This window comes from Chenopodium album, chromosome 23 (genome assembly GCF_948465745.1).
Source record: "Chenopodium album chromosome 23, dcCheAlbu1.1, whole genome shotgun sequence".
Lineage (NCBI taxonomy): Eukaryota > Viridiplantae > Streptophyta > Magnoliopsida > Caryophyllales > Amaranthaceae > Chenopodium > Chenopodium album.
This window is the reverse complement of record NC_137856.1, coordinates 31,224,997-31,240,297: the sequence shown is the minus strand read 5'-3', so window position 1 is coordinate 31,240,297 and position 15,301 is coordinate 31,224,997. Positions and strand designations below refer to the sequence as shown.

At 31.5% G+C, this 15,301-nt stretch overlaps 3 protein-coding genes and 2 non-coding genes across 5 annotated transcripts; 2 read left to right on the top strand and 3 right to left on the bottom strand.

The window, feature by feature from the left end:
- The first annotated feature begins 554 nt into the window (after positions 1-554).
- Positions 555-3,650, top strand: LOC145609679 (GDSL esterase/lipase At4g16230-like). The gene is made up of 5 exons (XM_081665129.1): positions 555-810; positions 1,239-1,369; positions 1,515-1,757; positions 2,762-3,017; positions 3,421-3,650. The coding sequence occupies exons 1-5, from the start codon at positions 555-557 to the stop codon at positions 3,648-3,650; spliced, it is 1,116 nt and encodes a 371-aa protein (XP_081521255.1).
- A 2,398-nt stretch (positions 3,651-6,048) lies between these two features.
- Positions 6,049-10,563, top strand: LOC145607370 (GDSL esterase/lipase At4g16230-like). Its single transcript, XM_081663043.1, has 5 exons — positions 6,049-6,295; positions 7,671-7,801; positions 7,950-8,192; positions 9,442-9,697; positions 10,334-10,563. The coding sequence occupies exons 1-5, from the start codon at positions 6,049-6,051 to the stop codon at positions 10,561-10,563; spliced, it is 1,107 nt and encodes a 368-aa protein (XP_081519169.1).
- A 267-nt stretch (positions 10,564-10,830) lies between these two features.
- LOC145609887 (small nucleolar RNA snoR114) lies at positions 10,831-10,921 on the bottom strand. Its single transcript, XR_014106160.1, has one exon. It is a non-coding gene; the product is annotated as a small nucleolar RNA snoR114 (small nucleolar RNA).
- On the bottom strand, positions 10,922-10,992 carry TRNAG-GCC (transfer RNA glycine (anticodon GCC)). Its single transcript has one exon. It is a non-coding gene; the product is annotated as a tRNA-Gly (tRNA).
- A 964-nt stretch (positions 10,993-11,956) lies between these two features.
- On the bottom strand, positions 11,957-15,013 carry LOC145607369 (receptor-like protein EIX2). Its single transcript, XM_081663042.1, has 2 exons — positions 14,173-15,013; positions 11,957-14,100 (listed from the first exon to the last, which is right to left on the bottom strand). The coding sequence occupies exons 1-2, from the start codon at positions 15,011-15,013 to the stop codon at positions 11,957-11,959; spliced, it is 2,985 nt and encodes a 994-aa protein (XP_081519168.1).
- Between the last annotated feature and the right edge of the window lie 288 nt (positions 15,014-15,301).

Here is a 15,301-nt window from a genome sequence, read left to right as displayed (position 1 = left end):
TTGATTTTCTATTATAATTTTTCTTTAAGAAAACTGAATTTTACTGAACGGAACTTATTTTTACTGAACTGAAATTATTTTTACTGAACTGAAAATTATTTTTACTTAATATTATTTTTTTTTTAAGGTGAAGAGAACAGGTCCTAAGAAGATTGTTTGGAATGTTTATACAAATTTTTTTATTATTCCAAAAAAAATAAAAATAAATAAATAAATAAATAAATAAAGATTATTATAGTAAGACTAAGTCTATCCTAGGACATTACAAGTTTACAACATATATATACAACAATATATATACTAATTTATGATATAAATATACAAGTATTAATTATAGGATATTTTAGCTAATCAAAATAATCTGTTAATGACTAAATGGCAGCTCAGGAGTGGATGTTTAATGCTTTATCTCTTCCTAATTTTTCTCTATATAATTGTCTGAAAATTTTCTGCTCATTATTTAATCAATTCTAAAACTTAAATATTTCATCTTACAAAAACCTTTTTTTCTTCCAATAATATTCAATTTAGCTCATTCATTAAGGTTTAAAAAAATGGGTATATTTCAAAATAAACAAAGAACACACATTTTCTCGATGCTTATTATTTCCTTAAGTATACTTAGCAATTTCAGAAGTTATGGAGCAGAAGAAGAAATAGCAAATTTCGTGTTTGGAGATTCAGACGTGGATGTAGGAAACAACAACTATATTGTGTCCCTTGCTAAGGCGGATAAGGCGCCTTATGGTATCGATTATGGAGGGCCGACCGGAAGATTTAGCAATGGACGAACCATTGTTGACATTCTAGGTATGTAAGTTCTACATTGTAACATTTCCTCTGAATTTCCTATATTGTGTAGTTACTCCGATTTTAAGACTTTCTTATTTTCCAAGAACCCCTTGTCTTCGCGAGTTTATAGGACAAATGAGTAGGCTAAGGCTTAATCTCGACATATATCATTGAATTGACATGTAAAAACATAAGAACATTACAAGTACATGATTATTGTCCTAGCATATACATATATTTGCTCGTTTGCCTACATAAATGTTGTCCTAGCATATACTTATCCTATGTAATTAAATTAAAGTAAGAATATAGCTGGTAAAATATTTAACTTATGTTAGTAAAATAGAAAATCTTGTGCATTTTTCTTACTAATAATGTGTTTATTTCAAAAATAATGTGTTTATTTTTGAAATAATTTTTGACATTTTATTTTTTGCTGGATTTAGCCCAAACACTTGGTAAATTTGGACAAAGCCCACCATACTTGGCACCAACAACAAAAGGGAGTGTGATTTTGAAAGGGGTCAATTATGCTTCTGGTGGTGCTGGAATTCTCAACGAGACTGGCTCCATTTTTGTAAGACCACCTCAATCTTTGCCCGACCACTACTTTAGAAAATGCGACAACTTTTTTTTTTTTCCATACATTGTAACATCATGAACATTTCAATTATATAACTTTGGGGGTATGTACTAATATGTAACCATGTCACGTATGCTAGATTGGGAGGATATGTTTTGACGCGCAACTAGATAATTTTGCAAATACGAAGCAAGATATCATCGCTCAAATAGGAGAAGCAGCTACAGAGGAGCTTATGAATAAAGCCTTTTTTTCGGTAGTAATTGGTGCCAATGATTTCCTTGTTAATTACTTACTTCCAGATATTATCAAAGGTCGTCTAACGATGCAGCCTGAAGCTTTCATAGATTCCATGATTTCTAAATTTAGACTACAACTTACGGTAAGATAGCAGCAATAACCTTACCTATTACTCCATATTATAAAGGACTCACTATTAGTCACTAAGTAAAGTTTAAAATAGTAAAGTAGTCTTAGGGCCTGTTCACATTTACTGAACTGAACTGAATTGAACTGATTGGAGCTTAACTGAACTGAACTGAATTGAGCCAAAATTAATATTTTATGAGAGAGGGAAATTAAAAGCTGAACTGAACTGAACTGAACTGAATTGAACTGAAATTAAGTAAATATGAACAGGCCCTTGGTAATGATTAATTAAAAACCCCTCTTCAACGACGATGGTTCTACAATGGTTTTCTTTTAATAAAAAAGTACCGACTTAATTTCATTATGACAAGGTGAGATGATTCTATGGTTGTCGTTTGAAAAATGACAATTGCAATTTTTAAAAATGGATGGTTTAGATTTGTTGGTTTTAGAAATATTTTTTAAATGCTAAAATTAATTGAAAAATCAATTTTGTTATTTTAAAACTTCATATTACATTTCCGAAAATTAATTGTTAAATTAGTTTTTATTTTCCTAATTAATTTATGGATTTTTTTATGTAAAAAATGATTCTTAGTTCATTTTAGTATTTAAAAATAATATTTAAGCAATCACAATTGTTCATTTTTAAAATTTATGGTTGTCATTTCAGACAAGGTGATAGTGTAGGAACACTAGCCTTTTGGCAGATAAAGTGTTTTTTCTAGTTACTTGTTATAAAAATCAACATAATATATTTTATCATTAACATTGATTTTACTTCAAATGTCACATATTTCACGTGAAATTTTGGTAAATTGACCGAATGAAAACCAAACATCATTAATATACTAGTCATTTCATATGATATAACCAAAAAAAATTTCATATTACTAGTTTAAATTAGACATTTATACTGCGACCAAGTACAAACGTACAATGTTTACATAGATCATTATCACTAAAAAATAATTTTTGTATGAGCTAATGTTAATTGGTTCATGTGATATTGAGCAGAGACTTTATAATATGGGTGCTAGGAAATTATTAGTGGCAAATGTTGGACAAATTGGTTGCATACCATTCGAGAGAGAAATAAATCTATGTTCAGAAAATCAATGTGCTGCGTACCCTAATCAACTAGCTCAATTATATAATGTCCGATTAAAGAGCCTTCTTACAGATCTAAACAACAATCTTAAGGGATCTAAGTTCCTTTATGGAGATACTTACGGCATTTTTAACGACATCGTCTACCATTACCAATCTTATGGTACGTTTTTAGATTTATATGTATGTCATTCAGTTGATTAATTATCTTATAAATTGAAAACCAAAGTTCGACAATTTTGTCTTTGTACATGTCAATATATATGTTTTAAGTACTACATATAAGTCACTTAGGAAATGTTGTAGGCCAGAGTAATTATACTTACTGGTCGTAAAAGGCCAGATTGGTATGTTTTCAAATTCACCATATATATATCCACCCACTAACCACTATCTATAACTTTTGTTATCCATACTCGCCCACAACTCACCAAAATCTTACCCATCCCTACTTGTTGCAACATACGCAATAACATATCTACGTGTCATTTCTACTTTATTTTAGCACATGATACATATGAAATTGGTGATATTGCTAATTATGGTTTGTTATGAAAATATGACAGGTTTTGAGGTTATAAATTCAGCATGTTGCTATAATAATCCTTGGGATAAAACTGGAGGTTTACTTCCCTGTTGTCCAACAGCTAGTTTTTGCAGTGATAGATCAAAGTATACATTTTGGGATCCATATCATCCATCTGAAGCCACTAATATGATAATTGCCAAAGGTCTGCTTGATGGGAATAATAGTTATATTTCACCTATTAATGTTCGCCAATTACTTAACTCTTGACATTCGTTGCACTTATCCCATCCATACAATAAATACCATGCATACGTACACTTGAAGGGTAGTTTTGTAACTAGATAGGGCAATTCAAATGAATTTCTTATACTAGTTATGTATTTGTGTAATTCATTTGTTATGTTAATTAATATTGAATTACAACTTTACAAGTGCTCTTTTATCTTGGTGACTAGATTGATGCATGCATGTTTATCGATCTTGCTATATAATACTTCGTAAATGCCAGTTACTAAAGCATACATAATCATTATTTCACATTTGATCGCTCAACACATTCTTAGATCCTTCTAGAAACACTAGAAAAAAGGTAATAAACATAGAAAATTTCCATATAAAGTATATAAATTAATTTGATCGAATTTTAACCATGAGCTTAACCTTTTGATGGAATTCAACACCTCTGGCTATGTTGGTAGAAACCGCCTCACAAAGCTTGTCCCTCATGTATAATCAAAGAATTGGAAAAGGCCAGTTAGTTCCCGAGTGGTTGATTTAGCACTAAGGTTCCAAATATTCCTTAAAATCCTATAATAAATAATCTTATAACCACAATTAATTACAAACCTAGAAAAATGTCTCATAAAGCTTAAATTGAAATATATAACATTAAACTGATTTTTTTTAAGGAAAATTAATTGCTTTTAAAGTTGAACGTAAATAATATAATAGATACATACTTTTTCCATTCCCCTAATATTGCAATATAGGGTATTGCACACATCTTTATATCTATTTTATAGTATGTGTACCTATGTCATAATGCCACGTCATCATCCAACGTAAGCTAGCAGCCACATCATTTTACAAAACAAAATATGTTTTCAACAAGATTCGAACCCATAACCTCCAATATATATATGTAATACTTTTACCATATGAACCAACCACTATTAATGTTTCAAATTTCACATAATATTATAATATTCCTTTCATTTATTAAGTAAATTAGAGGTAATATAATACATTTATTTTTCACAAGAATAAAATATAAATACATATGATGTAAAAAAAAAAGGTGACATCTAAGGCAATGCCCGAACCACTACACACACTAACTACACAAATAGTCTAACATAATTGTTAAATTAAAGCAAGAAATACACAAATTATCAACCCGAGGCATCGCTTTGGATAAACACTAGTTTTAAGATGAAAAGAAAGATAGAAATCCATAGAATTAGAGATCCAACCATGTGATGAGAGAGAGAAAGCAAGCAAAAATAAGGAAATATTACAATATTTGTGAAATTTCCTATAATAGAAATTGTTGCAAAATGAATGGAACGGATGAAATATAATAAGCATAAATTAAACGATTATGTGTGGTTGGCCACACTGTGTGACCGGAGTTACTTATTCATGGTTTACTTATTTAGGGGTTACCCAGTCGGTCAATGGTTACTTATTTGGGATTACTCGGTCGGTCAACGTTTTTTACCGGGATTCTTATTCAGGGGCAAGGGTTGCTTACTCAGAGTTCACTTATTCAGAGGTTACTCAGTTGGTTAGTGCGTTTTTAGTGAGAGAGTAACCCCTAACTAACAGTAACCCTTGACGTAGCAAGTACCCCTAAATGAGCAACCCCTAACCAACTGAATAACCCCTACATAAGTAAACCCTACCACACGCTGTGACCAACCATGTATAATAAATGTAAAAATTTGATAAACGAACATCAAAATGTGATATTATAATGTCAGCTATCTAATTTAAAAGAGTCAAAATATGATATTCTCTCCATTCCTAAATAATTGAAACAGTCAAATATAGCACACATACCAATGTAATAATTTTATCTTAAAAAAATATATACGATATGATTAAATGTTAGTAAAATAATATCTAAAAAGTTAATATTATATTATGAAACGTTATATTAATCAGTACCTATTTAACAATACATCTAATAACAAAATATGTTTTTTTTTTTTATTATACGTACTTAAAAAACTGATGGTCAAACTGATTTTATAAATAGTAAAAAAAAAATCAAACGTGTCAATTAGTTAGGGAAAAAAAGAAGTATAATAGATTAATAGTGTCAAAATCTAATTGTGTAAATAGTAAACTCACGGTATGATTCTAGTCTCACATAACATATTTTTATCATATTAATACTCTGTACAATTTTTCACTTCATCGATCTGTCACCAAAAAGAAAAAGGTTATCAATTACAGGATAATTATCCTAATCAGAATAATCTGTTACTGCCTAATGGCAGCTTAGCTAGGTTGGATATTTTTATCCCTTTCTAAAATTTTCCATTATATACTTGTCTGAAAATTTTGTCATCTTTATTCAATTTTAAAACTTGAGTATTTCTTCTTGCAACTTTTTGTTTATTATTCCAATTATATTCAATTTAGTTTGATTTGCTAAAAAATGGGTATTTTTCAAAAAAGAACACTCATTTTCTTGACGCTCATTTCTGTAAGTATGCTTAGCAATCATAGAAGTTATGGAGCAGAAGAACAAATAGCAAATTTTGTGTTCGGAGATTCAGAAGTGGATGTAGGAAATAACAACTACATTAAGTCCCTTCTTAAGGCGAATTCCTTGCCTTACGGTATCGATTTCGGAGGACCGACGGGAAGATTTACCAATGGACGCACCGTCAATGATATTATAGGCAAGCTTTACATACATTGCATCAGTATTGTACAATTTCCTCTGTTCTGTTCTTATATGTGTTCCTCCGTTTTTAAGATTGCGTCTTTTTTTTTTTCCAAGAACCCTTTGTTTCTTGAAGGTAAAATTGGTAAAAACCACCTTTTATGTTCAACTTTTTTGAAAAAACCACCTTTTATGTTTTTTTTTAATTAAACCACCTTTTAAGTATCTAAATTTTTAATTGCACCACCCCTATTTTAAATTATGACGAAAAAATTAACTAAAACGTCAAAGGGGCCCACAACTTGTGACTTTCGCTCCTAAATCATGTATTTTTTTCACCTTCAAAAACATTTGACCCTCCCCTTTATATATATGCATGACTAAATTGAGTAAAGCTCTAAAAAACCAAACTTAATTTTTCTACAAAAATTAAATTGTAGTATTTGTTTATTCTCAAAACCTAAATTGAGGTAATTGAAGTGGATGATTGAGATGGAAGGGAAAGATTTGCTATGGTTGATGATTTGGAAGTGGATGGTTGAGATAGAATATGTTAGATTTGAAATAGGGGTGGTGCAATAAAAAATTTAGGTACTTAAAAGGTGGTTTAGTTAAAAAAAAAAAAAAACTTAAAAGGTGGTTTTTTCAAAAAAGTTGGACAAAAAGGTGGTTTATACCAATTTTACCTTTCTTGAAATATATTTCCGCAATTTTTAAATACTTTATTTTTAAATACTTTATTTTTCATTCGTGGAGTTTTAGGAAAAATTGGAAATAAAAGTAATAAAATATGGAGAGAGAGTTTAAAATTAATAAAAAAATAATAATTTCATTGGGTCTTACAAGTTGAGAGAAATGAATTAATGTTGTAAAAGTTTTCCAAATAAGAAAATGGCGTAAGTATTTAAAAACAGCCAGAAATAAAAAGTGGATTAAGTATTTAAAAACGGAGGGAATATCATTTATAATGAACATGTAAAATTATACGAAATAGGTATTCTAAAATTAGTTTACTTTGTATATATGTAGACTATATTAAACATGGTACAACTAACATTTTACTATATGAAAAAATTGAAAATATAACATTAAATATATTGATTTGTACGTGATTTTGTCATCCATTCTTAAATTAATACCAAACTACTCCATAATATTTTAGTCAGGACAATGTCCCATGTGGTTGATTATATTGTCAGTATACATTTATATGAAGGATTCAATTTTTTGTAATTTTTTTTTTCTAGTACATATTAATACATTGTATTTAATAATGAACATAACATGTGACATAGTTTGGTGGTAAGAGTGTAAGACGTTTAGTTTTAGAGGTAGAAGTAACAAATCTTGTTGATGATTTTTTAATTTTTTTTTATACTTTATGGATTTAGCCCAAACACTTGGTAAATTTGAAATTAGCCCGCCATACTTGGCTCCAACAACAAAAGGGAGTGTGATTTTGAAAGGGGTCAATTATGCGTCTGCTGGTGCTGGAATTCTCAACGAGACTGGCGCCGTTTTTGTAAGACCACCCCTTTTTATTTGCCTGATAATAATTTTAGAAATTGTGACAACTAATTCTTTTCATACATTGTAACATATTGAACATTACAATTATATTATTTTAGATTAAGATATGTACTAATCTTTAATCATGTCACGCATGCTAGATTGGGAGGATAAATTTTGACGCGCAACTAGATAATTTTGCAAATACAAAGCAAGATATCATTGGTCAAATAGGAGAAGCAGCAACAACGGAGCTTATTAACAAAGCCCTTTTTTCAGTAATAATTGGTTCCAATGATTTCATTGCTAATTACTTACTTCCAGTTATTGTCAAAGGTCGTCTAACGATGCAGCCTGAAGATTTTATAGATTCCATGATATCTAAATTCAGACCACAACTTACGGTGAGACATACAATAAACTTACCTGTTATTATTGAGGACACACTAATTAAAGTTCTGTAGTGATTAAGTCGTACGGAGTAGTAATTAACATGTAATAACCCTTATTAATTATGACTCTACAATGATTTTCAAAAAAAGAAGTAAAGACAAAATGTCATTTAATTTATAGCAAACTGGGATCACTATGCCTTTTTGGCAAAAATTTGATTTATGGTTGCTAACTTATAATATTCCACTAGATACTTAAAATTGATGGTAATTGAAATTTACATACAAAAGTCTCTAATATAACATTAAATAATTAAGTGATAAAGTTAGTAGGAAAACTAATAATTTTACAAAAATTTAAAAGAGAAAAATAAAATAAAGTAGAGTTTACGAAGGAAAATGCTCTCCAAGAGAATCTTTTGCTTTAAGTATAGGTATTTTTTACAAAAACTTAAAAGAAAAAAATAAAGTAGAGTTTAGGAAGGAAAATTTCCTCCAAAAACAGTTCTACTTTACTATAGGTATATATATATATTTATTTTTGTAATATGTGCAATTAATTGTGCATGACTTTAACACAATTCATATACGGAGTAGTAACATTGACTAATTAAAAATTATTAATAATATATAAATATGATTTTTTTTTTTTATTATGTAAAATATAATTGAATAGTTGCAATGCATATATTCATAAATTCAACTACTTTTTTAATGTTAGACTATTAATTGTTAAAGTACTAAATAATAATAAGATAAATTGAAGATGTTGTTAATTTAACAAACACTTAACTCAAGTGATTTTTGTAAATAAATTAATCGAAAGAAATAAAATTGGAAGGTCTGAAACTATTCTAAAATGACTACCACTGTACTCAATTTTAATTTATTTTTTGGTTAAACTTAACTGCTTTTTTTTTTTTTTTTTTTAGTTTTCACAAAAAAAAAAAAAGAAAATGAACAAAAAAAAAAAAAGAAAATAAAAAGTTTGACCAAAATAAAAAAAATTAAAAATCAGCCAATTAAAAGTGAGTATATACTATATAGTAGTAGTAGTTATTTTAAGGATGAATATGTAGAATTATCAAGTTAATATACTAGCTTTTTGATATGATATAACTAATTAACTCTCATATATACTAGTTTATACAATGATACGTATTTATACTGCAAACGAGTACAAATGTAGAATGTTAAGTTATAGACCATCACTAAAATAATGTTTGTATGAACTAATGTTGGTTCATGTGATATTGTACAGAGACTTTATAATATGGGTGCTAGGAAAATATTAGTGACAAGCGTTGCACAAATTGGTTGCACCCCGTTTGAAAGAAGAACATATCTATGTTCGGGAAATCAATGTGCTGCGTCCCCTAATCAAATAGCTCAATCATATAATGCCCGATTAAAGAGCCTTGTTACAGAGCTAAATAACAACCTTCAGGGATCTAAGTTCCTTTATGGTGATCCTTACAGCATTTTTAACGATATCGTCTATAATTACCAATCTTATGGTATGTTTTTAAATTCATATATATGTCATTTAAATAATTTTTTGTAAATTGTAAACTAAAATTCGACTATATATATCTTTGTACGTAAACTTAACCCGGCCAAAAAAAAAGAAGTTATCGTAGTAAGTATACATCCAACATCTATCTATGTCCAAGTGACCAAGTATATTTGCACCTGCTCCACCACCCAAGTAGATGTCCACTACTCACCTATACCTGTTGATTAAATGCATATTGCTCACCTATTAATCTATTATCCTCTTATACCCACCTAGAAGAATTAGTTTTTCTATAAACATAAACTAGTTGTGATTAAAGGTGGCGATTTGTCCGTTAGGGAAATAGGTGGGTATGAAATCGGTGAAAGGATATAAGATGGTCAAGTTAATATATATGATTTCAAATCCACCACCTACCCACTAACTATAACGGCTATGACTTTTGATATCCAATACTCGTCCATTGTACACGAGTAGATTACCCACTAAAATCTTACTCAATAACGATTCCGATTAGGGCCAAAGTACATTGTGAAATCCACAATAAAATACCCACATATATACATGATACATCCCTACTTTTAAATTGTATTTTATCACAAATTTGCTAACATTTGTATTGAATGAAATTTGACAGGTTTGGAGAATATAGATTCACCATGTTGCCATAACGGTGATATTGGGAGTATACAGGGTTTAATTCCATGTAATCCATTATCTAGTGTTTGCAGTGACAGATCAAAGTATGCATTTTGGGATCCTGTTCATCCAACTGAAGTCACTTATACAATGATTGCCAAACGACTAATTGATGGAAATATTACTGATATTTCACCTATTAATATTCGTCAATTACTTAACTCTTGACATTCATTGCACTTATTTGTACGATAAGTACCATGCTTAAATTACCGTCTTTATTTTGTAAGAACTTTGTGAAACGGAGGGAGTTGTAAACATAATGTAAACAATATATACGTGTTTTCAATTACAGCCCTTGAGGAGTAGTTTTGCTACTAGAAAGGGCAAGTCAAATGTAAATTAATTTCTGTATACAATTTGTATTACCAAATATTGAGAAATAACTAAATTTCTAACAAAAAAGTTTAAAAAAAAAAAAAAAAAAAAATTGTTGAGCTCAGATGCACATTAGTGTCTTCTGGTAGATCAGAAGATGGTGGCGGACCCTTAAGTGCCACAATATGCGCAGAATTCTTCACAGCTTTGCACCAGCCGGGAATCGAACCCGGGTCTGTACCGTGGCAGGGTACTATTCTACCACTAGACCACTGGTGCTTCTTGTAAAATTCAATGCTCAATTTATAATTGATCAATATTCAATATTTTCAAAAAAAAAAAAAAAAATCAATATTTTCAAACGATCATAGAATCTTAACTAAACTTTATTGTAATAGCTGATAGTTCTACTCAGTTTTTTTTAATTTCTATTGCAAAATATGGTAACAATCACTTGAATTATATTACTTCCTCCGTTTTCTTTTAGATGCAACACACACTTTTTCACGGTATTTAAGTAATGTGGGGTTCACATGATATAATACACTTTAAAATGGGATGAGTGGTTGTTAGGAGTGTAATTAGTAGGCCATGTGCTTTAAATAAGGAAAATAGTATAGTTTTTCCCTAAAGTAACTTTCCTTTTATAGTGTGTTGCAAGTATTGTGACATTTCCTTTTTAGGGAAGTGTTGCAAGTAAAAGAAAACGGAGGAAGTACATTATATATACATCACATTCTTCCGCCAAAGTGTTTTTTCCCCGAAGAGAAGCAAAATAGATGATGTTAAACTTCGGATTTAATAGACCTTTTTTTTGACAGAAAAAAAGGACAGATTTTATTAAGATAAATTCTCCTTGGATTACATGACTAACATCTCAGTTCATTGTAGGAGAGATAGGACTTAGCAATGAAATGTGCACTACTACTCTAGGACAGAACGAGAAAGTACTGAAATCAAACTTGCTAGCAATGCTAAGAGCATCTAAAACAACAATCTGAACAGAGGACTTCTGATTTTGTGCTCCCTGGAGAAGCTTGTATAAGGTAGGCCGGGAGCATAATAAGTCGATTCCTCTAGCACCGAATCTCAGCCTGCTGCATATTCGTAATTATGTTACTTTCGATACAATCATATAAAATTCATCATAGATACAAACATACAGTTAATACTTCATAATATTCTGCCACAATCAACAAAAAAATTGAAACAGTAAAGACTAAAGATTAAGAACTTACAGGATTTAAAGCCTCCTTTTAAATTTAGCAATGCTCAATGTGACCATGACATAGAGCCTATCTTTCGTGTCATCAAAGAACTTAAAAAAGGCATGTCTCCAAGATCTCTTCAGCACCAATGTTCCACAAACTCCCCAAAATCCTATGATAAATCCGAGCACAACACTTACGTACAACCCCAGGAAAAACATCTTGTCATCATCACTGTCATCCTGGGGAGTAGTATTATCTCCCCCTGTCGAGTTGTGGTGTGGTTGATCCCAAGAGCAATTTGAGAGAGGAGCTCCGCAAAGTTGAGGATTTCCAGCATATACTGAAGCATTGAAGCCTTGAAGTTGAGTGCCCTTTGGAATTTCTCCAGAGAAGTGGTTGTTTGACAAATCCAAATTGCTGAGAGAACTCAAAGCAGTGATGCTTGCAGGGATTTCACCAGAGAGGTGGTTGTTTGACAAATCGAGAACTTCTAAAGCTGTCAATTGTCCGATTTCTGGTGTGATGCTTCCAACCAAACTGTTTCTTGATAAGTTCAACGAGACAAGACCTTGCAGAGCTGAAATTTCTGTGGGAATTTTGCCTTCCAACTTATTGTTTGAAAGATCAATGAGCTTTACTAGTCCTAAAAACTCCCTAAAGTCCCTTTCTAATTGCTTCCACATAATTGTTGCAGCATCAATGTTTAGACTGACAACGCCATCACTAAGGTCCTGCACAAAGTCATAATATTTCAAGTCTGGAGTAAGATCTGTTGCATTTCGCATTGCTGTAAGATTATGAAGGCAGTTTGGAATGGTCCCAGTAATTTGGTTGGCTGCAAGATCCAATATTTGAAGAAAGGGCAATTGACAGAGGCTCAATGGTATTTCTCCCACAAAATTATTGCTTCCAAGACTAAGCAAACTCAGATTTTTGTAATTATTCCCAATGCTTGGCAATGTACCCGTAAAAGAGTTATGAGCAAGATCAAGATAAATCAGAGATGTGCAACCCTCTAATGATCTTGGAAGTTCTCCCGAAAAACTATTGTTGCGCAAGTGCAACGACTCCAATTTTTTCAAGTAGCTAAAAGAAGGTGGTATGCCACCAGAAAAGTTATTGTTCTCTAAACGGAGTATTGATAGTTGGTCGAAATTCAACCAGCAATCTGGAAGTTTCCCAGACAACAAGTTATTCGAGAGATCAAGATTGAACAAACGTACTTTAACTTTAGGACACAAAAAGCGGATGTGATCAGAAAACCTGTTGTTATTCAAGTGTAATGAGGTAAGGTTTGTTGGAAATGTTGGTATTGCACCTTCTATTTTGTTAAAGCTCATATCTATATAAAGCCCAGAATCATCAGTTGTGATTGGTGTTTCAAAATATGGAAGCGTCCCATAAATCATATTATGAGAAATATTTAGATAAAAGAGTTTTGATGGCAGTTTAAATACTTGTGGAATGTTGTCTGAAATTCCAGTTGAAGAAATATCAAGAGACATATAAATTCTTTGGCTCACAAGCCACTTTGGAAAGATCGGGCCCAACTTACAGGAACGTAGTGTTATATAATCCAGCTGGAATAGAGGAACCCAATCATCTTCAATGTCGAGCACCAATGCTGGATTATTTGAAAGGTCTAACTCCCGTAATCTTGAAAGATTTGAGAAGTGATTGCTGGTGAGAGTACCATGCAGAGAGTTAGAAGAAAGAATTAAGCTATCGAGCATTGATAGTTGCCCCAAACGAGGACTGATGGTTCCATTCAAATGGTTATGATCAAGATTTAATTGTTGTAATGATGAAAATAATGTGCCAATCGTGTCAGGAATTGGACCCCATATGTGATTATGTCTTAGAAATAGATCCAATAATGACTTGTTTGCACATCTGGTTAGTGTTTGGATTATGTTGGGAAGGTCATCGGTGATGTTGGCTTCATCCAAGTAGAGTACTTGTAAGCTACACAATTTGCCAAATATTTTAGGCAATTTCGAGGACTGGAAATTATATGATGAGAGTTCGAGATGTTGGAGAGACTCTAAGTTTGAAATTTTGTCTGGAATAGGACCTTGCAATTTATTGTAGGAAAGGCTTAGATACAAAAGAGCATGCAGATTTCCAAGCGTTTCAGGAAGGAGACCTTCTAGTTGATTACTAGAAAGATCTAAATGTGAAAGATTATGCATATTCCCAAATGCGCTTGGAAAGGGACCATCAAGTTGATTGAAATAGAGATCAACATGTGCAAGGTGAGTGTCAATTCCACTCAAATTAAAAAGCCATTGGAATATTGATGAATCATTCAAATCATTTACACCAAGATTAAGATATGAAAGAGTGGTCGTGGAGTTTTTGTATGAAAGTGGCCATGGAACTCTAGAGGGAAGGTTACACCATTCTAACTGGAGAGTCCTTAAAAATGGGAGGCTGTTCACAATTTTTAGCCACTCTATGGCTCTACTGAGATCGATACCACCCAAGTCGATGTATCTTAACAATTTTAGATGTGAAAGCCATGACAAGCCTTTGATGTAAAGATAAGGAACTGTGGGAGATGAAAAAGTATAAAGATCAAGAGAAATCAAGTGAGAAAGATTTCCAAGCTGGTGTGGAATTTCCCCCTGAAATTCAGCGTTGGATAGTTTAAGGAATTTTAAATTCACCATGGAACCAATAAAACTAGGGATGGGTTGCTTTTGGAAATTATTGAAGCTAAGGTCCAAGTATCTCAAATGTTTCAAATCAATCAGGGAAGAGCTCACTTTACCTTGCAAACATCTATCATCAAAATTAGAAGTGTAAACCCCATGAAGATCGAGCTTGATTACATGGCCAGTTTGGTTGCTACAACGGATGCCACGCCATTGACAACAGTTTCTATTGTCATCATTATCTCCCCAAGAAGACAGCAGCCCACAATGATCAACTCGAATGCCCTCTTTGAATTTCAACAAAGCCTCTCTCTCTTTCTCAATACACATGATGTTGTTGTACTGGCTGCTAAGGGTATCAATCCCATGAGCAACACAACTGACGTAGGAAAATAGCAAAAACCAAGAAAGGAGGAGTTTATGAGAATTCATTGTCACCCAACTTTGGTTAGATCAATGAATGTATGCGTTAATTAAATATATAGAATTTGGTATGGTAGCATTATAAAATTGAAATTGTACTCGGTAAAAATTAGCGTCCCTATGCTCACAACTTCACAAGTCAAAGTATGTGAGAGTGAAAGGAATTTGTAGTGGACTTAAAAAATAGTGTTAAACAAATCTAACTCATTTATATTCTCTATTTCCAAATAAAAGTCTCACTAAAATACACCCATGTTAATAGACGAGATTGAAAGTGTTAAAGCCAATTCAATTCAA

Bases quoted from the DNA above. Each gene is read 5' to 3' on its own strand.
- LOC145607369 (XM_081663042.1), bottom strand. From the start codon at position 15,013: ATGAATTCTCATAAACTCCTCCTTTCTTGGTTTTTGCTATTTTCCTAC. The intron at 14,101-14,172 runs ATGTTGATCTCT...ATAATCTTTCAC, and splicing joins AATTGACACTCACCTTGCAC to ATTTAGATCTTTCTAGTAAT.
- LOC145607370 (XM_081663043.1), top strand. From the start codon at position 6,049: ATGGGTATTTTTCAAAAAAGAACACTCATTTTCTTGACGCTCATTTCT. The intron at 7,802-7,949 runs GTAAGACCACCC...CACGCATGCTAG, and splicing joins ACGAGACTGGCGCCGTTTTT to ATTGGGAGGATAAATTTTGA. The intron at 8,193-9,441 runs GTGAGACATACA...GATATTGTACAG, and splicing joins AATTCAGACCACAACTTACG to AGACTTTATAATATGGGTGC.
- LOC145609679 (XM_081665129.1), top strand. From the start codon at position 555: ATGGGTATATTTCAAAATAAACAAAGAACACACATTTTCTCGATGCTT. The intron at 1,370-1,514 runs GTAAGACCACCT...CACGTATGCTAG, and splicing joins ACGAGACTGGCTCCATTTTT to ATTGGGAGGATATGTTTTGA. The intron at 3,018-3,420 runs GTACGTTTTTAG...AAAATATGACAG, and splicing joins CTACCATTACCAATCTTATG to GTTTTGAGGTTATAAATTCA.